The following is a 27,737-nucleotide window of genomic DNA, read 5'->3' as shown; positions in this document are numbered from 1 at the left end:
GTGGAGCTCTAATAAACCATACAAAGAGGCAAATAATATGGCTTCTTACCATCCACTACCTATGCTGAACTTGAATGCGAAATCTTAGGAAAGTACTAGCCAGTAGGATAGCCCAGGTACCAACTGGGCCTTTAATGGTACAACCCATCAAGTTTCTACATCTGTTCCATGCCCTTAATAATCCTGTCATGGCAGCCAAAATGCCTGCAGCAACTGCCATCGACATAGAGAAAGCCCTTGATATGCTTGATTGGGAATATCTATTTATGGTCTTAGATGAGATTCGGAAACATACTCAAGACATTGGCATGGATACAACTGCAGTACTCTTGCTGAAAGGCCTGAGTGTGAAGAGTCTGGTTCATCTCTGTCTTAGGGGGTACAAAGAGGTATACGAGACAACATGTACAGAATGGGCTTTCATAGGCCCAGGAAGGCCTCCCCTCCTCCATCAAGTTGTACTTCTCTGACAGATCTGGTCAAATTGTTAGCAGGCTGGAGAGCTGTCCCACGCCTGCTAGCATGGGATGGCTCCATTCGCCATCCCATGGTGTCATCAGATTCCCAGGTCAGGCTTCTGCAGGCCATACCATAGTTCCCCTGCTCATTTAGGGTGTATAAGCTCTGACAGGTGTTGGTCAGAGTTCCAGCATGCCTGCCACGCTTTCGCCTGGGCCTTAAACACCGGTCAGTGATGTCACAAAGTGCCCAAGGAGGGGGTTCCACAGGCCCAGAAATGGCTCCAGTTCTTTGGCAAGCAAGGAAGCGCCTGATTGGGTCTGAGTCAGAGCTCCCGAATACTCCCCCCTTCCCGAGCTGGGACTAGTGTCCAGTATCGGGCTCGAGCAACCAGCCTCTGGTTGCAACCAATGGCAAGCAGTAGCTCGCCTTGGAATGCACAGTACAAACAGATGGTCATTCTTCAAGTATGGTTGCACACATCATAGTATACCAAAATTAGCCAGTCTGCCCTCAAAGTCATAATGAGAGCTCATTTGAAGATTCTAACCTACCCATTGTTCCATGAAATCAGATGCATTTACTTGAACATCACCCTGTGTTACCCAGGGTACACAGATTACAAGAAAGATTGTGTTTAATTTGTAAAACATTAAGTGCCAGGGCCCAGGGTTTTGCTCTGAAGCCAGATGCAGGCCCTATCAAATGTTGGAGGTGCTGAATACTGAGGCAGAGTAGGCTTGATTTCCCCGCATGCCTTTTTCATGCAACACCAGACATTCCTTGCACCTTTATCACACTTTTGTAGGTTTATTTTCATTGCTATCTCTTTGTAACAGTTTTTCCATCTTTCTCTCTCATTTTCTCCCCTTTTCTGAGAAGTGGATGTCTGATGAGGAAAAATAAGCACCAGTCCTCAAAAAGAGTGGCAGTGGGTTCCACCTGCTACCACCAGATCAAATTAAGCTTTGGAAAGGCCAATTACTTTTCGGCAGATTAAAAGGGAGATGTTTCTAGGGACCTATTTTCAACTGTTTGTTCTTCCCAGATCGTGAAAGAGACGTAACTGTCCTGTACAAGACCCACAGAGAATCCGGTCTCCAGCTGTTTTCCGGCCAAGACCCAGGGGTACTCTAAGGCTGCTTTCCCAGAGCATCCTATGTAGAGCAGCCTGCTCCGGAGCAGTCTAACCAACACTGTACTCTGAATGATTGGGCCTACTTTCAGTAGGTGCAGCTACATGTTTGATACTGTCAGTCGCATACGCTTGTCAAAGATGAAGTCATTTGCTTGAATATCCATGTTTGATACAGTGAAACTGTTAATGAATGGATTGCTTCTGATTTGAAACAATAGGACACACCTAAACCCAGCATTCCTGAGAGGAGGCAAATGTAATGCTGCACCTTCAAATAACACACGTAAATCAGCAGTCCCAAAAGATGAGGCAATAAAACAAGACCCAGCACTCTCTTAAGGCGAGGCAAGAAAACAGATTCAGGTGCTTTTAAAATGACACACTCATATTTATAAATCCAATACTTTGAGAAGGTTGGCAAAATATATCAGTTAATGCAGATTCGTTAATGCAGATTCCCAAATATCAAATAACATAGGATCAAAAACAGAATAATAGCACATGACATATATACACGGAGCTGAGAAACCTATAGATTATATACACTAAGTAAGAAGAATATATCACCGAGCGAGTGTTCAACATTCTGCCAACTCGACTGGAGGAGCCCTTGATAGCCAGGCAGAAGTCTCGATCGGGACCTTTAAAGTACCCTTGGGCACCATGTCTGTTCCACAGCGAGCTTCTGTCCTTTAACACCTTTACTCAACCTGAGGAGAAGGTTCTAGAAACCTCTCCCCCTTTCTTCTGTTACGAAAAACCAAGTTGACGGTACTGGTCTGTGTCCAGGTCAAGGCAGAAGCCTGCCAGGCCCCTGTGTTTGACTCCGAGGCAGAGCTGTACATTCCACACATTTCTCTGGGAACAACAATCTCTGCTCTGAAAGGTACCAAGCGCGCATCCCACACAGCACTTTCCAGTCTACGGTGAGGAGCGCAAACAAGTGAAGTGTGAAAAAGTCTCCTCCCCACCCTGCAACTGCGTGCGAACACAGAAAATGAAGTCAGCTATACAAGGTGGAGTCAATGGTTAATATATCATTCTTAATAGCATTACAATGACTTATTAAATTACTTATGATACACTGATAGCTCCATCTTGGAAAACTGGTCATTCTAAAGCAAGTACATGCCAACGAGTCCTTCTGATCGAGGTTCATCCCACAGACTGTGTTTGGCCAGTAGTGAACAAACATATATATAGAACCATCCCCAAAAAGACAAGGCAGAAAAATTACTCACAGGGAAAACAGCTGGAGTCTAATTGAACCTCCAAATAGCACATCTTCAAGGTCCTTCCTAAATGTAAATTGATAAACTTTTTTATTCTGCTGCAGGAGTTGATTTCAGTATTTGCTGTGTAAACAGAAACTGCTCTGATGCCCAATTGGACCATATGGGGTCATGGACTTTAACAGTGTTACTGATGTGGATCTTAGATTTTGTGAAGGAATGCATTTTACTCATAAGAATTCGGGCCCTGAGCTATAAAATGAAACATGAGCAAAACAAAGACTTTTTAAAGATCACCTATTTGTAAATTGGAATTCAGTGCTATTTAGGGAGATGTGGAACAACTGGCTCCTACCTATTGAGTTCTAGAATTAGTCTGGCTGCCATATTCTGAACTATTTGGAATCTCACTAATAGATATTTAGGTAGTATATAAGGAAATTTCCCAAAATCCAGCTAAGACATAATTGCAGCACTCATTACTGATTTCTTAAAATTCAGATGCTAAAATAGTAAACATTTTTCCTAGGGTTTTCAAGTCTCTGAAACAGGATACAGTAAATGTAACAATCTAATGCAAGTCAACCTTACCATCGAAAGTGAAAACATAGGATCGAATCAATGATGCAGGAGGTCTCACATACACATTAAACAAAACTGGACTGATGATGAGACCTGTGGAACTCCATAGGACATTTTTGTTGTAGGAAGATATATATGCTCCGTAGATTACAGACTGATATTTCCTCAAACCCGCCTCTTGCAGCCTACACAGAAATACCAGACTGAAGACAGTGTCAAAAGCTGTTGAAAGAGCTACAAGGATTAGGAGTACTGCACTGGAGATTGTCTAATGTGGTTATCAAGATTGATTCAATGCACTGTGCTGGTCCTGAAACCTGATTGCACCAGGGAAAGCAGATTATTCTCTTAAAAATATCTTGATAGTTGGGCAGTTGGCTAGGCTGTCCATCACTTTGGTGGCTAACAGTAGCGAAGAAGTAGTTCTGTACTTAATAGAAACGTTGGGGTTGCTTATTTTTTAGTAGGGAAGTGACAGTAGCTCTTTGCAAACGTTAGGTACCTGACCTGTCCTAAATGATTTGTATGTTTTGTTCCAGTAATTTCACTGTCTAAGTGAATATTCTTCATTTTACAAAAATCAGGAGGGATCAGCTGAGAATCCAGAACTTTTTTTTAAAATCTGCATAATTAAAGTGCAGTATGAGAGGGTATAGAACATCTCGACCGTCACAGCGAGGTTTGCCAGCTTTCTGACTATCCCAAAAACCTCTCTAACTGGATGTGGTGCACCAACTATTGTATGTACAAAATAAGTAGAAATTTCCCTTCTCACAGTTATTTTATAGATGTTTAATTCGTATTTCTAGGTAGCCTTGAGAATGCAGCCTTAAGCAGGTGGTGATCTCCATCAAAGGCTAAATACGGACACAAGACTGATACCTAACAAGTACTGTAATGGAGAGTTGAAAACAATTTATGAGAGAACATTCAAACATTTGTGACATTTCTGAGAGATAAACATGTGGAGTAGCATGCAATATATTCGAAGGATTCAATATGGCGGGAAGGTTGATAACCCAGGAGGTTAGATCCCCTTTGTGAGACCACTGCCTTGGTCCCTGGGTTCCCTCAGGGTGCATTTCCTCTGCAGTGCTGTGCAGTATGAGGATATGTGTGGTGTCCCTCATAAATAAAAAGTTTAAAATTAGAAACATCATACTTTAAAATAAATAAAAAATGAAGTGTAGGAGTTGCTGCCTCCATGAATAATTTAAAAATAAGATAGAAACCTTTAAAAAAAATACATGCATACATTTTTCGGTCGAGGGACTGTCACTTCTCACTGCGAAGCAGTGAGGGGCGGAGTCCCGAAGAATTAATGTTTTTGAGTTAGGGGCTTGGAACCCGCCCCTCTTCTCCATTGGCTGGCTTCCTAAATGGAGACCAGCCATTGGGGGAGAGGGGCTTCACTCGTTTCAAGCCCCGTCTTTTTCGGATTGAGGGGTGTGTTTTTTCGTTTCTTTCTATTTACTTTCTCTCCTCTTCCCATTGGCTGGAATTTTACCTTCCAGCCAATGGGAAGAGGAGAGAACGTAAACACGCCCCTCAATCCGAAAAATGACCCTGCTTTCTCAGAGGCATTTCTACTTTGCCTCGGAGAAAGATGGTGGTGCTTCAGCCCCTTCCTGTGCCCGCCCCCGTTTCAGCTGACCCCGATATCAGAGGCCCGTGCCTGAAATCCCGGGCTCCAGGCCCCTTTTCCCGGTCATGACGTACACGTGGCGATGCACGTTGAGCACGAGGTAGCCGGGTTGATCTGCGGAGCTGCTGCCCTTCTGAAATCCAGCTAACGGCACTGATCTCTGTGCGGTTTTAGACACGTCCAAGCTGGACACGGAGTAGGTAAGAACTCGGGTGCAGCTATGTGACCTCGGCCGTGTGACAGGTTGACCAGGAGAGAGAGTTCAGGGGCCCGGACATCTCACGGAAGATGGCGGCCGAAGCGATAAAATGGTGACCAGAGTGCCCAGTAGAAAAACTTAAGGTGTGGTTGGTCAGGTGAAGCTGAGGGATTTGATTGCCTCTGGACGCTGGGAGACCGAAGCACTTACTTGGTTTTGCTGCTTTATGGCGGTGCCAAAGGCTTGTTGAAGGCGCATCGGTGAGGGGGGAGGGGGGGGCTGGGTGGGGCGCTTTGTCGCTTGTCCGCCTCTGTGACGTATCAATGGCCCGCGGGACTTCATGGAGACCGGGCTGTGGAAAGTAAACAGCCCGATGGGCCCAGAGCGGCGGTAGGGTTGAGCCGCATGGAGCACTGGCGGCTGAAATCGCTTAGTATTTAAGTAAATAGAAGTCAACAGTTGCCATTTTATTTTACTTTGGTTGCTAAATGGGAATGTCTCCTCTAAAGGGAGAATGTCGTGGCTTGTGAGCGAGGTTGGCTCAGTGCCCCCCTGGCGGGCAGGTCTAGGCTTGCACCGGTGCCCTCTGTGTCCCGAACCCCTTCGTAAGACCAAATACGACCCCAACTCGCCTCGTGTTGGGCTCCGCAGACAGCCTTGGAGTTGGACGCATCTTTAGGGCAGCAGGCAGCAGCCAGCACAGGTGGGGTGGGTGACGGGTGCCCAAAGCCGGCCTGCACTTCCAAGGCTTGGGTGTCGCCACACAGATTGACTTAACATCCGCCCCCTGCCCTCAAGTGTTCAGCACGCGAACAATCCCCGCAGGACAGCACTGCTCGGAAAACGACGCGGCTCACACCCACCAGTACCGTCAAGCCACACGCTGCTCTGTACGGGCAGCAAAAGCGGAGCACTGCTGTGCCGTCTGCGGAGTACTGACTAATTATGGAGGACACGCGCCCAGATCCTTTCCAAAAAGAGACAGGTGTGGCTGGCTGCTCTGCTTCGCCCGTGCACGCACACTTCCCGTGACCGTACTCGAAAGGACACCAGTCCTGCTGGAAATACTTGGCATTAGCGCCCACGCCACCCTCTGGGAGCAGGTGCAGCGCTGAGTGCAGAGGGGACGTGTTGGCTGCTCTCTGGCACACGCGAGGGGAGTGTGTTGTGGGAGCACACAGGACGCGTGTCCCTCCCACCCACACCAGCAGCGGACCCTCGCACATCCACTGTATGCAAATCCGTCTGCCGGTGGTCGTCCTGCCCTTGCACCCCCCGGCAGCCCCCCGAGCCCTGCCGCCTCTACTGGATAAGATGGATTGTAATAATTTGATCTGCCGCCGGGCTCCCCTCGGCCCCCGCCCCTGCCTCGAAGCCCAGCCTCGCCCGGTGGTCATGGGGTCCCTGCCTTGGCGCCGGTCCGGGCTGCACGGAGCGCGCAGTGCTCACTAGAGTGGATGGGCACGCCTGGACCTATGCGCTGGGGAGACGAGAGCAGCGCACAGGCACATCGCAGGAACTTTGAGCCGGGAGGATGCAGACTGTGTACTGGTATGCTGTGCTCCTGCTGCAGCCCACGCTCTATCTGATAAGTGCCAGCAGACTCTGGCTGGGCAGTAACTGTCTATAATGGCCCGGGCTCTTAGGGCATGCGAGATCTCGCCCTGCGAGCACGGTTTTGTAGCCAAGGGGTGGCCACTGTTGATAAGAGGGCTTTTGAAGCTTCGGTGGGGCAGAGCTGCCGCACGGGCTCCGGCAGCACAGGGGATAGCGCTTGCGGGGATACAGCAGAAAACCAAGAGGATCTAGGCACTAGCAGCCTAGGGGATCGGTGCTGGATTGGGAACACGGACTACTGCAATGTAGGGGACTACCGGGGGGGGGGGGAAGTATCTGTTGCAGGGTAGAACCACCCAAGGCGAGGACACGGGTGCATCCCAAAAGGGGGGTGGGGGGGGGGGAGTTTTGCTGCACCACTGCCACTGGCAGAACAGGAGCTAGTGCTTTTGGACGAACAGCTGAGGAACAAATGTATCTAGGCACTAGCATCCTTGGATCCCTGTGCTGGATGGGAAGAGTAACTGCTGCATCCTGGAGGCCACTGCCTGGGGGCGTCACTGCTGCAGCCTAGGGGCACTCTGGCTGAGGACATTGATGGCTGTAATCCAGGGGCCACTGGTGGAAGGGAGGGGGGCACGCCTGCAGTACAGGGGCTGTTGCTTTTGGGGATACAGCTGGAGCGAGTACTGCAGCAGGCTGGGGGAGCAGTGCTGGGTTGAACCATTGCTGAAGTCCAGGGGGCACTGGTGGCGGCGCACCCTGCTGCACCATGGGGGCACCGGTAGGTGGAGGCTTTTTCAGCCCAGTGGTTACTAATGGATTGGAATTCTGCGGGCACAGCTCCTGCCTAGGGCCACTGGTGAATGAGCATACAGCTGCTGCCAGGGTCACTGGTAAATAACGGTACTGCTACTGCCTAGGGCCACTGGTGAAGGAGGGTACTGTTGCTGCCTAGAGCCACTGGTGAAGGAGTGTACTGTTGCTGCCTAGGGCCACTGATGAAGGAGGGTACTGTTGCTGCCTAGGGCCGCTTGCGACTGAGGGTACTGCTGCTGCCTAGGGCCACTGGTGAGTGAGGGCAGTGCTGCAGCCTAGGGCCACTGGCGAGCGATGTCACTGCTGCAGCCTAGGGCCATTGGTGAGTGAGGACACTGCTGCAGCTTAGGGCAACCGGTGAGCAAGGACACTGTTGCAGCCTAGGGCCACTGACAGGTGAGAACTCCGCTGCAGCCTGGTAAGCTAGGATTCTTTTGAAGCCTAGGGTCACTGATGAGTGAGGACACTGCTGCATTCTCGGGCCACTGTTGAGTGAGGATACTGCTGCACCCTATGGCCACTGTTGAGTGAGGACACTGCTGCACCCTATGGCCACTGGTGAGCTAGGACACTGCTGCAGCCTAGGGCCACTACTGAGTGAGGACACTGCTGCTATTGGCATTGTAAATGACAATGCCATTTATTTAACGATTAAGCTATTGGCAATGTAAATGACAATGCCATTTATTTGATTTAAAAAAAAAAGTCATGAGCAATGCCAATAGCTCTACCTTTAATAATGCCGAGACAATTGCATTGTAAATGCTTGTTTTAAATGTGCATAAGAATGATAAAGATAAATTAGGGAATTCAAGCACAAGAAAGTGGGCAGGTCGATACTGCCATCTACTGGAAAGTAACAACATAAATTCCTTATTAAAACATTATTTATGATTCAATTTTATTTTATGTAGGGAACAAACGAGAAAATAGGATCACAAAATAATTACTCCTATATTTATCACAAGAGATACATGTTGACATGATCCGAAGAACACATGGCACCCCAAACGTGTCCGTGCTTGCTTGCATTCCCATTCAGTGAGACTGTGGTCCGACAGTTTGGACTGCACTGCTTCTTCTGGGGTACGATCAGGCCTAATTTGTCTGTTATTGTTCCCCTTTAGTATTGACACGACAAACTAAAAACAATGGAAGTAAATGTACAGTCATTAATATTCAGCCTTTTTCTTTCATTTATTTTCTTATTTTCTACTACCTGTACCCGGCCACGCGTTGCTGTGGCTCAGTCTGGTTAAATGGAAGAGAAAGAAAAGAGTAAGCTCAAGTTTCTAATATGTTTAATTTCACATTGCTTGTGGGTATACAATATGCCGTTGTGACTATTGTCTCTATGCGTCCCTTGTAGTTGTTGCGCAGCAAGCAAATCAATAGGGTCTGTTCGGCCTTTCGATTAAAAACAGGTGTGTATTGTACACTTGCGTATTAGAATCCAAAGTTGTGTATCTATAAACACGCGCTAGTGTTGCAAAGTGAACCAACTCCTCCCCCCTTCCTCCACCCACTTCGCGGTCTGCCATCCTGAGACCAACTGTCCATCCTAATATATGTAGATTATTGTCTTTATGCTTCCCTTGTAGTTGTTGCGCAGCAACCAAATCGATAGGGTCTGTTCGGCCTTTCGATCAAAAACATGGGCGTATTGGACATGCGCGTATTCGAATCCAACGTTGTGTATATATAAACACGCGCTTAATGTAATCCAACGTTGTGTCAACATTTCAAAGCAATCTTTGAACAACTTTCGGAGATTTTGAACAAACAACATTGACATTTTTATGTGTCTGTTCAAGCTTTCGATTAAAAACACGCGCTTATTCGACACGCGCGTATTGGAATCCAACGTTGTGTATATAAAAACACACGCGTATTCGAATCCAACGTTGTGTCAAAATTTCAAAGAAATCGGTGAAGTACTTTCGGAGAGTTGCGATTTTGAACAAACGAACATTTACATTTTTGTTTACATAGATAGATTATAGATTGGTCAGTGTTGGAAGCCGGAGTCCCTGTCCCGCACCACTGTCACCAAATGCGATACCCGGGACTCCTCACTCAACGTTAGGCAAAGTATGGACACTGTTTGAGATAGCCCTGCTCACCCTCTTAGTAGCTTGGCACGAGCAGCCAGGCCTATCTCCATTGCACAAGTGTACAGTATGTGCAATTACACTCACAGCAACCCCCTGGTGATACCACAAATGGACTCCACACGAGTTTGATAGAACGAGTATAAACATTATATAAAAAGATATACGATCAGATCACACGATACAAAAGCCAACATATAATAAAGGGTAATATTCGTTCCGGCTGGCTGGTAGGTTTAAATCCCAACCACAGCTTTCAAAATGCTATGCTGGTCGCAATGCTAGAATCACACACGTTGCAATGGACAAACAATAGTGCGCTGCGTGACGATACAATCCTGTGCTTGGCAAAGAAGAAATAATACAATGCGCAACGATGCACCCCGGTACCTTGCAATGGGAGAAATAATGCAATGTGTAACGCTACAATCATGTACTTTGCAATGGAGATATAATGCAATGCGCACCATCTACAATCATGTACTTTGCAATTAAGGAATAATGCAATGCGTAGCTAAAATCATGTACTTTGCAATGAAGAAATAATGCAATGCGGGCCGCTACAATCCTGTACTTTGCAATGGAGAAATAATGCAATTCGTAGCGCTACAATTGTGTACTTCATTATGCAGAAATAATGTCAGGCATCATAAGACAGTCCGGCTGTTCCTTAGCAGCAATATTGGCAATGTGTATTACGACAGTCAGCCTCTTTGATAACAGTTGCCCCCCACATGTATCAACGATGACATAAAGTACAGCTTCTCACTCTGGCCCCAGTACTGCCACTCCTTTGGTCAGTAAGGGTCCGATCTGAGCTAAACCAAAGACTCACGTCGCCAGAAGGACTGAGAGGCCAAGAGAGTGTCCCTCCGAGTCCGCACCCCACCCAGTTAGTGATACACGTTACCTGGGGCACGACCCCACTCTCCTCTCGTCCTTCAGCGAACTGGGTCTTCCGTGCAGAACTTTCTCAGTGGGCCTCAGCGGCTCGGCCTGGCAGTTCAGCTCCTCCGGGGCTGCCGGGCTGGGACTGAAAGGAAGGTCTCCGGCGGCTGCAGGGCACATGCCTCTGAGATTATGTTACTCCGGGTACCCGTTCACCACTGCAACCTCCGGGTCTCCTCTGGCATGAAGCCACACACACAACGCTGATGGGACATCATGTCGACTCCGAGTGCACATTCATCAAGCACTCCTTCCTGCAGTCTCAGTTGGCACCAAGACATGCACACCGTGCTGCAGAGACTCACTTTCTTCTGGTGCACACGATGATGAGCCGATCACCTCCACAATCCCAGGTTGCACCAAAGCATGCACACTACTTCACTGAGACTTACTCCAACTTCGGTGCCCTGATATCCAGGAGCTCTTCACCAACGCCTTCGGCCGCCACCCGACACGCACCCTGCGCGTCCGAGACTCACTCCACTTCCGATGCACACGTTGACCACGCGCTCCTCCCCAATGCCTCCTGTGCACCACGACACGCACCCTGCAAATCTGAGTCTCACTTCTCTGTGTGTCCAAGATCACAGGGCACACCTTTCGAGGGTCTCAACCTGCCACAACACGTGCCCATCGTATCACTTGAAACTTTTCCGGAAACTTTTATGTTCCTGTGTTTCCAAACAGGGAGCCAGCTCACCTCGGGCCCTTGGGGTAACAAGACACAACCCAAAGCACAGTCTTCTTCACCAGGGGGACCCAGCTCACACAGCACAGTCCCAACAGCCTCTTCCTTGGTTAAAACAGCAAACTGCAGACCAGCACCAGATCACGAAGCAAGGGTCAGTCCTTCCCAGCAGTCTCTACAGCTGATCCTTGCTTAGCAGAGGTTCCTCTTGACCACAAAATGGGTCCAAGCCTTTTCAGTCTCAATCCATTTCTATTCCAACGTTCAGGGGTCTCAGCTCTCATAGTTATACCCCTAAATGTCTTTGAAGTTCGTTGTGCTCAGGGGTCCCTGACCCCTGCCTAAATCGGTTCTGGTTGTCTCCCTCCCAGTGTCACCTTTCTCCCTTTGATACTGGGGGTCTGGATCCTTAATCATTCAGCAGGAGATGGGTCAATTGTTTTATAGCAGCAACTCAGGCCTCTTCACCTCTTGGGGCTTCTCCGCCTACTCTCCAGATGCAGGTCAGCCTGGTGCTATCTCAACCCCTCTGGGTCAAGACCTCCCCAGCTCCTCTCACCTCTCAGATCCAGACAGTCAATCCACAATCAGCAGAGACACACAGAAATGCTTAAAGCACAAAACTCAGCCACTTTCTAAAAGAGTGGTTTCTGAACACACAGTGACAAAACCACTTTCATAGAAAGATGTGTTATGACACTGTGAGTTCATACATACTAAATAAGCATGGGCGAATTTTGCGAATCTTGCGTTCGCGAATTTTGCGGATTTGCGAACTCGCAATCCGCAAAATCCGCGAATTCTCGCGAATTTTTTTTTTGTGTGTTCGCGCGGGTTTCTGCCAGTTCGCGAGGGTTTTGTACAATTTCGCAAACGCGAACTTACCTGTCGGGTCGCAAGTTTTGCGAACTTGTTGTTTCTACGTGTCCAGCCTGTTTGGGACACTCTTCTTCATCACTGCCACTCTCTGTCACCACTGCCACTCTCTGACTACTCATGCCACCCTCTGGCCCACCCATGCCACCCTCTGTTTCATCACAGCACCCTCTGGTTGTCCAGTCAGTGTACATTATTGTGGCAAAGCAAAGCACACCTTCCCTGCCTCAAGTGACCTGAATTAATTTGGGGCTGATTAATGTGTCACAGAATATTTTTTTAGCTGGCACCTGCTTCCTTAGTGCTTCCTGATTAGTGATCTTTTGCACTTGCTAAGTGCTTTCATTGTTGCAAAATTAGTTACAACACCTGCCCTGCCCCAACTGACAATAATGAATTAGGGGCTGATTAATGGATTTGAACTTCCAGCCTGGCTCCTGCTTGTCTCCCTTAGCTGTAATTCAGGACCTTTGTGGCATATGTGTAACTATTCTGAGGTTCAGAGCAGGGTCACATAATAGTTGCAACTGGCAACTGAACTCTGGAGGGGCCCCTCAGGAAGCACTACAGGAAATGGCTACTAATGATGAGCCTGAACTTTTGAACCTGGTAAGTAGTTTCAGTTTTGCTAAGATCGTATTTCTGCAATTTAGCGCTTATTCGCGGGGCGCGAAGTTGTACTGGGAAGCCGCGAACTCACGCGAACAGTGCGAGCAAGCCATAAAATCCGCTGCTCGCGGATTTGCGGATTTTGCGGGAGATTCGCGAATCTCGCGGATTGCGAATTTACCGAAAATCCGCAAAATCCGCGAGCGAAACGGATTTTCCGCCCATGCTTAATACTAAACTTCACCTCTTCATTTTAAACTTATGGGAAAGGAGGCTAACAAACACAATACCCAGCCTCCCCCATTCTGTCCTATGGGCAGGATGGCCTTTCACAGGTAAAAAATGAAATGGAGTGTTTTTCACGGTCAGGACATAGCACACACCTCAGTGTATGTCCTGCCTTTTACTTACACTGAACCCTGCCCAATGGTTACCCGGGACCTACCACAGGGTTGAGCAGTAGGTCCACTGTGTACGCAAAAGGGAAAGTAAGGCCTGACAAGTGGTTGCACTTGTCAGGACAACATGCTAACTTAGCAAACTGTGTGCAGGCCCTACACTGCAAGCCTGAGTTCCCTTCTCTGTGCACCTTTGCATTACTAGTCCTGGCACACACAGTGCACATCACTAAGGACTTTACTAGTAAGGCAAACATACCAATCATGGCCAACCGATTACCATTACACTTTACACACGGAACACTTGTACTTGATCAGCAGTGGCAAAGTACCGAAAGCATCTAAATTGGCAACTCTATGCCAGGAAAACGGTCTGGGGGAAAGCAAAAAGTTTACTTTAGCCAAAAAGGCCAAGTCCTACAGTCAGGTAATGGCTTTGTTACAGTTTTGTTATGTGTCCAAGATACAGATTTGCTTCTCTTTGGTCGGTGAATGGCTGTAACAAACTAATGACGAGTTGCTAAACCTGAACCAATACGTGTTAGTCATTATCCAGTAAACTGTTCTATTGTGGTAATGTCAAAAGGTCACCAGTTGTACAGAGATCTTTTCTCACTGGTCAATCAGCAGTTTTGCTGGGGTAACTTCCCACCTTGTTTCATCTCTTTATGTTCTCTTCTTTCAGCCTCTTGGAGAATATTTTAATGGACGCTTGTCGACCTGGCCAGCATATGGCTCTGGGCAGACCATTTTGGAGAAGCGGAAACCCTGCACTATCCCAGAACCAACGATCCAGAGGTGAGATACAATTTAAAAGATTGAGGAAATGGCCATTTTTTGCGATGTTTATTTACTTTCAAACAAGGTAACGTGGAGTGTATGGCATAAAGGCATTTATCATCAAGGGAATTTGTGCAGCTGGCACAGGGGAGTCTTAGTAAGCATGGGTGAAGACATACAGTACACTATGGCAAGAGTGTGGAAGGGCTGCAGCATATCGTATGCCACCCTTACCAAATACACACACACTGCCATTGCAGACTGTGTGTTTTGGTGCAGACAAAACTTAAGAGGAAACGTGGCACACACTTCTGTGTACCATGCCAACAAACTCTGCCTGTGGCATGGGTAAGTCACCCCTCTAGCAGGGCTCAGAGCCCTATGTCAGGGTGCACTATACCACAGTTGAGGGCATAGCTGCATGAGCAATATGCCCCTACAGTGTCTCAGTCCATTCTTAGACATCCTAAGTGCTGTGAAGCCATATTGACTACATGGGCTGGGAGTTTGTCATCACAACCTCCACAGCTCCATGATGGCTTTACTGAATGCTGAGAAGTTTGGTAGCAAACCTCTCAGCACAATAAACCCACACTACTGCCAGTGTTGGATTTATTGTAAAATGCACTCAGAGGGCATCTTAGAGATGCCCCCTGAAAAACAACCATCTTCCACGTGTCCAGCTGACTGGTCTGCACCACCCTGCCACACACCAACATGTTTCTGATTCTCTGAGTTAGGAGCCCTTGTGCTTTCGTGGATCAGGAACAAAGGCTGCTTGGGTGGATGTGCTTCACACCTACCCCCAAGCAAGAAAAGCATTCAGGGCGGTGAGCCTCAAAGGCTTCCTGCCCTTAGATATACTAGCCAGGGCCTCTTCAGCGAGTGGAGATGCCCCCACCCCCAACCTAGCCCCACTTTTGGCGGCAGGGTTGGCTGGAAAGTTAGTAGTCAGGAGAGATGTGTCCTCCCTCTGCCAGGACCACCTATTAGGTCCTCTGGACCGAGGTGACCCCCCCTTAGGAAATCTTCCATCTTGAATGTAAGGATTCTATCAAATCAGGTTAGGGGATGCCCCTCCACAAAGGGTGGGTACATACAAAGGGTGTAGTCACCATAAAAGGCAGGTCGCCCATTGGCTACTAGCTGCCAGGACCTGTAACACTCTTAAATTCAGTATTTAGGGGCACCCCTGAACTTTGATCTTCGGATTCCTGCAACCTACGAAGAAGACGCTGTCCAGCAAAGCTTGAAGACGATGACCGACTTGGCCCCAGCCCTACCGGCCTGTCTCCAGCTTGAAGAGCCTGCGAAGAAGACAATGCCTGTCCTGTGGCCAGCGACTTCCAAGAACCCCAGGAAGACTGCCATTCTTAAACAAAGACCAGATCTCCACAAGATAGCGGCCCTGTCCAGAAAACTCCAACTCCAAGGACTCTGGATCCAGGCGGATCTGCGACCCCTGCTTACTCTGCACACGACGGCCCAGCCTGTGTCTGAGTGGCTTACCTGTCTAGTGACATCTCCCTTGCGATCCAGACATCAACTCCATCAGTGGCGGACCTCTCCTGGACCCCACAAAGTCGCCTGCAGCCTCTACACAAAGGGTCCCCCTGAGCGCGTCCGGCTCTGACAAAGAAAATCCGACATCAAAAAGTACCCCTACATCCTCGGCCCCCAGCCTTTGGGAGCCCAACCGACCATGCCCAGATCTTACCCTGCATTCCAACTTACCTGACCAGCCAGTGGTCACCTTCATCCAGCCTCCTGGTCCGAGCCTGTAGCCTCTTTTTGCTACCAAGAATCCCTATTGAAGAGCATTGGGCTCCCGACGCTGAATTGCACCCTGCGCTCGTACGCCCCTGTGCCCCTGGTGGTGTAGCTTTGGTGCTACCTTGTTGCTCCCCCATGCTCACCCTAACCCCTGGGGCCTGTGCCCTTAAACCACGGGTACTTACCTGCAGTCTGCACCTTGTACGGTGCCCCCAGTCGCCGTTGACTAATATTGGGCCCAGTGACATCTGCAACCGGGTGCCCCGTGCCACTGGTGGTGCAGTACCTACCTTAAACTGAACCTTGCCCAGTGTTGATATAAACCCCCAAAGGCTGGAGAAGTAAGTCATGTTCTTGAATGTATGATTAAATAACTACCACTTAAATAAAAAATGCCTAAACCACGAAGGCTAAACAACGACCAAAGCCAAACAACTATGTACTTAACCGCGAAAATTAATCTTTTGACAAACTCCGAATCTACCGCTACGTTCAAAGCAACGCATGTTTAAAACACGATCCAAAAAGTGTAATTAAATTAAACAACACTGTTAATAAAAACTATTTAATATAAAGAATATTGTGCCTCTCCTGTTCCAGGCTGGCCCAGGGACTCACGCTGAAGCAATATATTGCTGCAAATCAGCCCTTTTCAAAGAAAACTCAGTAATGCTTTTGCCACGACTATTACTAATTGTGTTACCTCTTTCTGAAAATTCTTATCTTGGAAATTGAGTCATCACTTCCGCTGGTCACTAATTGATATTTGTTAATTGCGTGCTATCCAGATAGGCGAGTGTGTATTTTTAACCGTGCCGTGTCAAGTTTCATCCAGCCACTAGATGTCAGTATTGCCAAAATTTATGCAACAGTGCAGTTCATGTTCAGCTAGAAACTTCTGCTTGTCATTAGTCCAGTTTCAGTTTTTTTGCAGTAGGTAGGGGTTTTAAACTCAAGGTCATGAAACTGGACATACTTTTTAGCCTCCTACTGTTGGCACATACTTTAAATAAACATCGATGGATCACTAATTGTGCTTGCCTTTAAAAAGATGTTTATATTTTAGTGAACATGATATTGTTGAATTCTTCAATTAAACCAATTATACTAATATGATCTGTTGAAACCGTTTACCATATTTGTTTCCTTATAAATACACTTGCCTCTGAAAATTAGTTGTAAATGAAGTAGTACTTAAGGAGGTTATGGTTCAGGTCAAGTAGTGGTTAAGGAGGTCGTGGTTCAGGTACAGGTCGTTGTTTAAGATTCGTTGTTAAGCCCACTCGTTGTTAGAAATTCGTTATTAAGGTTGTTTCCCTGTGTACTTGACTGTTAATGCATGTAACTGTTTTCCTTCCATAGAATTGTATTGTATTTCTCCTATTGCATTTAACCGTCAATCTCTTACAACTGCTAAGTTCTACTGTTGCTGATTGACAACACAAACTTAGTTTGTATGAGTGTAAAGCATTTCTACTGCCTTGCAAATTAATTCCTACTGCATTCCGAAAAGTATTACTACTCTTGAAACTGTTACTTAACTGCAACTGAGTTCAACTTGGTTCTAAAATAGAATAACAAAGTAATAACTTTATATAAAACAATTGGTCTTGGATTCAGTCAGAGTGTGAGTAATTATTTCTTGCCTGAGTGTGTACAACAAATGCTTAACACAGCCTTCTCCACACTACCACAAATAGAGCTTTTAGTATGATCTACTTAAGCCTCTGTAAACCTCTGGGGATCCACTGGAGTCTTTGCACAGTATGCCTCACCTTGGTATAGTATATACAGAGCCAGCTTCCTTCGTGTGGCAACCCTGTTGTTCAAAGTTGGTGGAATGGCTTTGTGGATGTATACCAAGAGCAGTATTGTCCTGCTTCTATGCAGGATATGCTCTATAGTCACCCACATCAGAACCTCCTGCTGCTGCTGGCAAGAGGTAAGACTATGGCAATAGGTGATATATCAAATTATAGGATTCCATGTAGGGCAATCAGAGCCCCTCTAAAGTGATATGCACCCACAGCCTTGCACATTTAAGCTACGTTTCCTCTGACTCAACATTTACGACCTGATGTGAGAGTCCAGCTGGGTCGGCCATTTCCTGTTGATCCATAGTGGCAAAATGCCAACAATGTAATTGAATCTAGGTGCTGCTGCCACCTTGATCATTAGAACCCTCCCCCATAAGAAATGTAACTGCAGTTATCCAGTGTTGGTATCTTTCATAGATTCACATACAAGAAAATCAGGCATGCAAATCTATGAAAGATACCCTAATACTGGATAATGACAGATTCAGGCTTGGCAATTTCACAAAGTTGTACCTGGTTCTGGTCCACAGTGGGATCAAGATGAACTTTACTTTTTGTTAACTTAGATGTTATGGTACTTGAGGTTCCTACAGATATGGCGGATAAAGCTGCACATGCTGACCCTGGGACACGGGCAGGACTTCGCATCTACTCCAGTTGATCTTGTACCCAGACACTAGAAAAGGGACCAAATTAAGGACATTACGGTAGGGATTGAGCTGTCCGGTTTGGAAAGTGTCAGCAAAATGAATTCAGCGTACTTCGTTTGATTGATGATTGGAGCTGAAAAATACTTCAGTGTCAGTAAAGTGCGGCTGTTTCCAGAGTACAGAAGTGGTAATCTAATTTAATTCTGTTTAAGTCTGCATCAAACCAGAAAGCCAGGACCTCTGTTGTATCATCTTTTGTTATTCATAAAAGTAGAGCAAGTATCCCAAGATAGTTCCTGGACAACTATCCAGATAAAAATCCCACCTGCGAGTTGTGAATCAGTAATGGTATAACGTGTGCAGTCTATTCACCAATGTCTTCCTTAGGGATAAGGGCAATAGTAACTCAGTTGGAGATCTGACCCAGCAATCAGTGCCTCCACCTCCTTGAAAACAGTGTTTAGTAGGGAGCTGTATTGCTTCTGTTTTGAAACAATAGGACATGGTTAAACTTAGCACTCTCAAGATGAGGCAAATGTACTGCTGCACCTTTAAATACCATAAAAGGAATTCAGCACTCTGAAAATGAGGCAAGGAAACAGATTCAGGTGCATTTAAAATGAAACACTTGTATTTATTAACTTAATAATTTTAAGGCAGAATATATTGGTTAATGCAGATTCCCAAATATCAACCAAAAGGAGTGAAATGCAAAAAATATATACACAAGTAAATATATCAAATATGTACATGGAGCAATGAAACTCAGGAAGTATGTACGTAAAGTGGATAATGAGAACACCTCACCGACCTAGATTCACTCATCATTCTGGCCAGTTCAACTGGGAAACCCTTAAACGGTCAGCCAGAAGTCTCAATCGGGAACTACAGAAGATTTTCCCATTGACAGTACGTCCACTCCAACGGGCAAGTCTCTCATTCAGTGCCAAGATTTTCTGCCTTTAATACCTTTTACTCAACCTGAGGAGAAGTTTCTAGAAACCTCGCCCCCTTTCTTTTGTTATGAAAACCAAGCTGACCCTTTGGTCTGTGTCAAGGTCAAGTCAGAAGTTAGCTAGGTCCCTATATTTTGACTCCGAGACAGAGCTGTACATCCCGCACATTTCTCTGGAACAATCTCTGCCCTGCGAAAGGTACTAAAACAGTGGACCCTACCCTAGTAGTTTGGGGGATCAAGATAAGAATAGACACAAACTTGAATAGTATTTATGTCCTTTGTCTAGCCGGACAGGAATTTATTTGGCGATGCACAAAATCAGAAAGTAATGACAAGGGGGCACAGCCCGTGACCTACAGTGAACAAGACAAAACAACAAGTATAGGCAAGAGCGAGCAAATCGGTCTGTATACTTATAATCAGTGAACAGACTTGATTGTAGTTTGAGTGACCATTGTACATAGCATTCACAAGCATATTCAGTACATATGATCCTATTGTGTCACCAGAGATGCCGCGTCCTGCGATCCTGCAACCGGCACAACTCAAGCCGTGATCTGGACGGTCTCCTTGACAAAAACGAGGGATATCCTGACACTAACGCGCTACCGATGGTCTTAATCAAACCACTCCTCCCGACCTGAACTACCTTCCCCGCCTTAAGGATCAGCCTTGCATGAAAGGCAACTGTTTATAATTCCAAGACAAACATGATTTATATATTTGTCCTGAAGATGATGCCAATTATCTTGTTTTTTGGCATCGAAACGTCGTCGACACAATGTGTACCTGTGGTATGGGGACCAAAGAGGGTCCCCCTCACCTAGGCCAGGCAGACTGCCATGGTAGCATAATGGCCAGGCGCAGACAAAATGACAAAGTCGACAGGGCACACTGCCATGTGCCATGCCAACTAGCATTGTCTAAGGTATAGGTAAGTCACCCCTCTAGCAGGCCTTACAACCCTAAGGCAGGGTGCACTATATCACAGGTGGTGGAATATTTGCATGAGCAGATATGCCCCAACAATATTTAAGTCTATGCTTAGATATTGTAAGTGCCAGGGAAGCCATAGAGAGTAGATGGGCTGGAAACTCGACAACTAGAGTTCCCTAGACCCATGATGGCTTCTCTGAATCCAGGAGTTTTTGGTACCAAACTACTCCTCTCAGTACACCATCACTGAGTCTGTGAGGTTTTTATTGAAACATATACTCAGAGGGCCCCTCAGAGGACCCCCCTGAAAATCTACCAACCTAAATGTCTTTACAGACTGGCTTTAGGCAGTCTGCCACCAGTAGACATGTTTCTGGAACCCTGGGCCGAGAACTCCCACTCTCTGGGACCAGAAACAAAGCCCATCCCTGGTGGAGGTGTCACACCTCCTCCCCCAGGATGGGCACAGTGCTGGAAAGGAAGCTTCAAAGGCCTGCTGCCTTTTGTAATGTGACCCCCAGCCTCTGCTGCGAGTAGCAGATAGCAGCCCACGATTTACATCCCCACTTTGGTTGGGAAAACTTTCTGGAAAAACTAGGCAGAATAGGAGGTGTGTCCACCTCTGCCAACTCCACCCCTATTGTGAAGGAGGCGAGGTGAAGTACACCTTTCAGTCCCTGTCATCTTGAAGATGGTGGGACTCCTCGAATCAGGGCTAAGACTATGCTCCATTTCACAGGAGGGTGGCATAATTGAGGGTGTAGGCACCCCATGTGAGGTGCCTATTGGCCCTGCCTGTCACTCCATTAAAATGCCGCTAAATCTAGTATTTAGGTGGCTTCCCGAGACCTTGAAACTAGTTCCGGCTGACCTAAGAATAAGAAGGACAAAGAAGATGCTGTGCAGAGAAGATTGTCGATGCCCACTGACTTTGCTCCAGCTCTACCGACAATTCTGCAGCTTCAAAGGCCCGGCAAAAACAACAACGGTCCTCTTTTTTAAATGTGGCTTCTCACCAATAAGCCACACCCAATCACTGCACTCCCATCTGGGAGGCAAATATAAAACTGCACCTTTAAATAATATACACTTTTAAGCATGTCTTACTACCCCTGGCACAGCAAGACTTCAACACAAAAACAGCAGCTTTTGAAAAGGAGTTTTATTTAACAAAATGCAAAGACTCTATCACTTTTAACTTGGGGTTTATTCCATAATACTCTCTAAACAAAGGCTGTCTCAGATACCAAATGCATTAGATTCAAATATAGCAAACCTATAATCTAAAGGCATGAATGAATAACTGAGCAAACTTATAATCTAAATGGCATGAATCAATAATTATACGGATTAATAAACAAGCAATAACTGATATAAGGTAAGATACACTGGACGTCCTGCAAGAGATCAGAAAGATATATATACAGAGTAGAGGATAACTCTGGATGTGCACCTCCCACACCACAAAGAAAACACCTCAATTCATCACAGCCACTGGCTCACATCACAATGGCAATACCCACAAAAATCAATACATCACCTGATGCATACACTGCCCACTTCTGGCCGGAGGAATGCTTCACACAGCCGGGGATCAGAGCTCAGCAATCGGGGTTCAATCCGAGATAGACACGTCTGCCCTCGCTCGGGATCCAAACTCCCAAACTTCCACCAGACCAGTGGAGGCTCCCCCTTTTAATACAAATCCAAACCTAACGCAGCTTCTATCAAGCCTCACCCCTTCGTTCTCATGAGAGCCCGTACCAGTCCGCTCCAAGGCCATGGCATCGGTTGATCAGGCCTTTGCTATGGCTTCGAGACGGACCATGTACATTCTTCTGATAAGAACCGGTTTCCACCAGTCAGAAAAGTATGAAAAACAGGAGGAAAGCAAAACATGCCCTCTTCAGCTCTGCAGCTTTGTGCAGGCACAGAAAATGGCTTTAGTCATGAAAATGGAGTTAGTTAAGCCATCCACACTGAACGGCCCAATGCAAGATGGAATTGAAAAGCAAGGTCACATGAGAGCATGTCAAAGGCAATAGTCAGCACTGCCATAAAGCAAGGTAAAGTCAGAAAACAGAATGGTCAAAGCCATTAGTAAGAACTCATAATTCTCACCAATTTACAATACAATACACATTCCTGCACAACTGCACACCTTCAAATACACATCCCACACGCTCTGCTCTTGGCAAGACTGTTCCACTCCGTAACAGCTCCCACTGAAAGACAGCAAGATTACTGAACAGAAGAGAAGCAGGCAAATGCATTAAGGAACACACTAAAGTAAATTAAAATGGTGGTGGTGAGGGTCATCATAGGGTGCCAAAATCACAGGAGTGGCTCATTTATTACAGCCCTGCAGCTTTCGACCTCCACTACCCCTGGGAGGACTGCCTGCCTTTGAAGAGGACTAGAACTCCCAAGGACAGAGGCTCTGTCCACAAGAAAGCAACACAAAGGGCTCTGGTGCTCTCCGGATCCTTCACAAAGCTGCACCTGACGCCTCCGGCCTGTGTCCAGGTGGCCCACTGATCGAATAAAGGTTCCCCAGTGATCCTGAGTCCAAGTCCAGCATTGGCTGACCCTTCCAGGACGACTGCAGTGTGAATTCAAAGGCTCCCCCGATTGCAGCCGGCTCTGGTAAGAAAAACGCGATGTCTAAGGACACCCCTGCACCCAAAGCCCCTGGGCCTTGAGGAGCTCGACCGACTGTGTCCCTATGACCTAAAGCACCCCAACTTACCTCTGCTGGTGCTGGGTTAATTTGTTTAGCCTCCAGTTCATCGCCTGCAGCCTGCTTTCAAATCCAAGTTCCTCCATTGATTTGCATTGGGTGCCCCACGCTGTGTTTGCACCCTGCTCCAGCCGCCCCTGTGCCTCTGGTAGTATAGGTTTGGTGCTACCTTGTGCCCCCCTGTGCTTGTCTTAACCCCCAAAGCTTGAGCCCTGCAACCGCTTCACCTACCTGCAAGCAGTGTGTCTTCAAGCACCCCTAGTCGCATTGGGTAACATCGGGCCCAATCTTCAAATTTGACCTCTGCACATGGCCACCCCTGTGCCGCTGGTGGTGCAGTGTTCGTACTTGCCTGAACCTTGCTCTCTGCTGACCCTGCATCCTGAAAACTGGAACTGTAAGTGGTATACTAACCTGCAAAAATGCATTATTGTTTTCCTCCGTAGGTTAACATTGCAAAGACTGAAAACTTTTAAACTTGAAAAGAATTCCTATTTAGAAATGTACTTAGCTTTTTGTGAATATCTTGTACTTAAAATAAATCTTGAGCGAAGCATATTTTTATAAAATTGGTGTGGATCTAATATTTGAGTCTTGTGTCATTTATTGGTCATTGTGTACACAACAAATGTCTTACACTCCTCTGTGTTAGGCCTAAGGCTGCTCGCCTACAGTACCACAAATAGAGCACTTTGGGTTTGCATTGAGCTCTGTGCACTCCTGGGGAAATCTCTGGAATCTGTGCATAGTATAACCACCTAGTGGTGTACTGTGGTACACCACTAGGTGTTCAGATCATGGTGTGCAGGTGAATATTCAGCAACCCCACAATCCAGTATTGAACAATCCGAGCTGTCCACAAACAAATAGCCTTGCTCTTACACAGACTTTTTGTGGTCAACCTTGGATGTGGATTTTGTTAATATATGTCCAGTGCAGTGGAGATTCAGTTGTACAACATGTGTGTGTGTGTCACATAATTATTGGAGTTTTGTCAAGGTAGGTGTTGAGTTGTTGGATGTGTAGTTTTTTCCATTGTCTGTACGAATGTTTGTTGTTGTTGGTTTTTGTTGTTATCAGTGTTGTTATTGATAGGTGTGTAGATCCTGTAGGTGATGATAGTGTGGTCACTCCATGCCCTAAAGTACCTATAACTCGCGCCCCCACCATGCACAGTATTGTCATCAATGAAGTAATTTCTGATGTTGCAGTGTTGTTGCCAATGATGTAGAACATGTCATGAGTGATGTTATATGTGAGGTAACTAGCAGTGCATGGTGAGGGCACAAATTATAGTTACTTTAGGGCACTAGTTCTAGTTACTTGAGATAATTATAACTGGTGAATTTCTGTGGTTTTGTTAATTTAAAACATGGTTTAACAGACATTTTCACCTAACTATAACATTCCTTTAACCTTTTTTCCAGTTAATTTCTAAGTTTTTTTTTTATAAAGTAATTACTACAATTCCTAAATATAATATCACTTTAACCTTTGATTTTTTTCAGTGAGTGTCTGTGTTTTGGTTGCATAAAGTAAGATGTTCATCACTGTGCACGGCGTGGAGTTGGGCACCCAACCTCCCGCTGTGCACAGCTGTGTGTGATGTGGGTTTGGGCACAGGGACTGGCCTGCGGCCAGGTCCTCACCCAGCCCCCTGCAGATGACCAGCCCCCCAAAGGCACAAAATCCTTTTTTTAAAATGTTTCTTGGGGCTCCATGGATCCTTCCCGATGCTGGGGATCCAGAGCGAATCACCATAAGTGTTCTGTTGGGCATCACAAGGTCCAGGGGGTCTGGTTATCTCTAGCCTGGACCTTTTGTATCTTATTTGGTTTAATTTTTTAGGACTCTGGGAGCGAGGCCCTGAGTTCTAAGTTAGTGGCCTCAACTTTTTCTTGCAGTTTATGGTCAGTCAATGACAACGTGTGGTTGAGCTCGCGGATCCTGTGAAACATGGAATATACAAAGTGTTTGAACCTTAATGTATCAAAAACTACTGAATGGAATTACACCAAAAATCACACTTTCTGGACCAAGATCTAACTTTCTGCCAAATTTGGTGTAATTCAGTTCAGCAGTTTTTGCATTATCGCTATTTGTTTTTCCTATGGAAAAATGAATGGGGAAAATGCATTTTGGGACCCCCTTTTTCTCAGCTCCCGCATGATGGATCACCTCCAAACCTCCCAGGAAGGAAGTGAGGTGATTGAGACTTTTGAGTTAAAGATTCACAAAAAATTCTTCAAAAGGTTCCAAAGATATAAGCAAACCCAAAATGTTTTTCTATGGAAGCACAACCCTAACTATAAATACCGTGTGGCGACCACCACTGGTAACATGCATACATACACATATATATGTGTGGGTGTATGAGAGGTTGTATAGGGGTGTGAGTGGGTGTGTGCGTGGTTCTGTGGATTATGTCATCAGTGATGTCACTGAGCATGTCATAAGTGAAATGTAAGCCTAACTATAACGCCCCTGAAACCTTTGTTTTTTGCAGTGAATTATATATATGTGTATATATATATATATATATATATATATATATTTATATATATATATATATATACACATACACACACACACACACAGACTATACAAAATAGACACAATTCACTAAGATAGTAGTGTAACTGTACCTTCTTTTTAGTACATGATAACTTGTGTATGTTCCTCTTTTTTATGCTTTAGTAATTATAGGCCTGCCACCAGTATATCAAAGCCACGCTTCTTGGAGCAATTGGAAAACTACTTGAAGAGAGAACTACAGTGCCTGGACCTGACGGGAGAGAATGGGCAGGATATTAAGCTGCAGGTCTGAAGGTTAATCTTGTTACTCTCAGGCATAATTCCTCAAGAAAAGACTAATGATCTCGCCACAAATTGGGTTTTACTGAACATGACAAAATCTCTTTTTACTGAACTTCACTTGACCTTTTTACACTTGCTTGGCCTCTCCTTATGCTCTGCATTTCTTTATGCTCAGCTACCCTGATCTCCCCCTCTCTCCTAAACCTGTTAAAGTGTTCACCTTATCGCCCTTAGCCCGGACCCTCTGTGTACTTCATTGGTACCTATGCTCAATCTCTTTATACGCACAACCTTAATCTCTGCCTGACTTATCTCTTTGGCAGACCTCCGTCACTATGCTTAGCCAGCCATCACGTTGCACTAATCTGATCTACATTCACTCTCTTCTCTAAACATGTTTTCCATAACCTTTGTCTTTCTACTTAGCCTGTCATGCAGTATCTCTTTTTTTAAACTCTGCGCATTTTGATTGCTTTTTCATCTTTTTAATACTTATCCTACTCTATTTTCAACCTTCATAAATGGCATATTCCCTATGATTGTGAGCACACCCTCTGTTTAGATTGTTTCAGTCCACTTGAACATCCTTTGCATGTACCCAACGTTTGCCATGTCCTTTGTCTACAAGCATCACTCTTCCACATGTGCCTCCCATGACATGTCCTTCCTATACTTCTCTCTCCCCTCTATGCTTTTTCTCTATCCCCAAGTGCCCTCTGTGCATGTCTCACTGTTCTGCCTTTTCTTTAAACCCCTGTCTTTGCATGAGATCCTTGCCCTGTAACCTCCTTCAGACTATATTTCCTTCACTGCCTAACCTTCCACTTCAGGTAATTTCTCAGCGTGGGAAAAAACACTGCAAATGTCACCTCTTAAAGAGAAGCATTACAACATCTCTTTAATGGCAGAGGTAATTGTTGAAGGATATAGTTACACAAAGATGAAAGGCAGGAGGACACAAACATTTGCTTCCTTTTAGAAGATCTTTGTTTATATTGGGGTGGTGTACCTCTAGACATTGTGTATGGATGAATACAGTGAAAAGGCAACTCTTAAGAAATGTGGATCATCAACTAATCTAGAGCCAGTAGTCCAAATGGCTGGGTGTACAAGTATGTGTGTCTTATACAGACATACAAATATTCCCTGGCTGTGGCTTCTTCAATGCTGTTTGTAGAGAAGAGCATAAAGAAAAACTAACTTGATGAAGTAGAGACTGGCACACCACAGTTGAAGCAGAACACATAATAGAACACTCTATCCATATGCAGGAAAGCTACTGCTCACCAACATAATATCAGCCATGGAACATCCAGCCTGAACTGCCAGGCTAAGTCCTTCCCAGACCCAAAACAAACATCCTAGGACTAGTTTTGGGGTATCAGTCATCATCAGCCAGGATAGCTTGACTCGGGTGGCATGGTTAGCACTGGACCCACATCTCTGCATACCCATCCCACTTAGGGCGAAACATGGCAAAAGAACTAATGATGGACAGAATGCTGAACAATGTCAAACACCTACCCCAGTTACCCCAGGTACAGAGATTTGAGCCTAAATCCATTGTTCTTTGCTCAACAGGCAATTCCAGTTTGAACCCAGCCAAATGCATATCAGTCAGGTGATGTCTAATTTTGCTGGGAATACCTATGTTTTGGAATTATAAGAATAAAGATTGAAGAAAACCAATAATAAGTGGACTATATCTTGGAACTCTATCATTGCCTTTGAATGTCACCTTATCAAGTGTTTTTGTGTTTACTCTATAACTACTAGAATTTTATGTATTAGGGGCCTTTTACTTTTGCCCTAACTGTTATAATTACTGACTCACAGGAGTGCTGTTTTCTCTATCTTGTTTGGATTCATGTGACACACCTTCTAGTGTGTACAAACGGCATCTTTAGGTGGTAGGTGCCTTGAGTTTCTAAAGCACCCTATTGATTACTTTGTTTACTCATGATGTGTACCTAACTTAGAAACAATAATTGTTTGTGTAGAGTGT

At 45.9% G+C, this 27,737-nt stretch overlaps 1 protein-coding gene across 1 annotated transcript in view; it reads left to right on the top strand.

The window, feature by feature from the left end:
• The window catches only part of TSNAXIP1 (translin associated factor X interacting protein 1), a 480,293-nt gene that overhangs the window by 154,092 nt on the left and 298,464 nt on the right, over positions 1–27,737 (top strand). The window contains exons 3-4 of the mRNA XM_086945262.1: positions 13,947–14,059; positions 25,613–25,736. Coding sequence (XP_086801388.1) covers positions 13,947–14,059; positions 25,613–25,736 — 237 coding nt within the window. The remainder of the gene's footprint in view (positions 1–13,946; positions 14,060–25,612; positions 25,737–27,737) is intronic.

The sequence above is a fragment of the Lissotriton vulgaris genome, chromosome 12, assembly GCF_964263255.1.
Source record: "Lissotriton vulgaris chromosome 12, aLisVul1.2, whole genome shotgun sequence".
NCBI lineage: Eukaryota > Metazoa > Chordata > Amphibia > Caudata > Salamandridae > Lissotriton > Lissotriton vulgaris.
The sequence above is the reverse complement of the archived record's forward strand: the minus strand, read 5'-3'. Positions and strand labels throughout refer to the sequence as shown.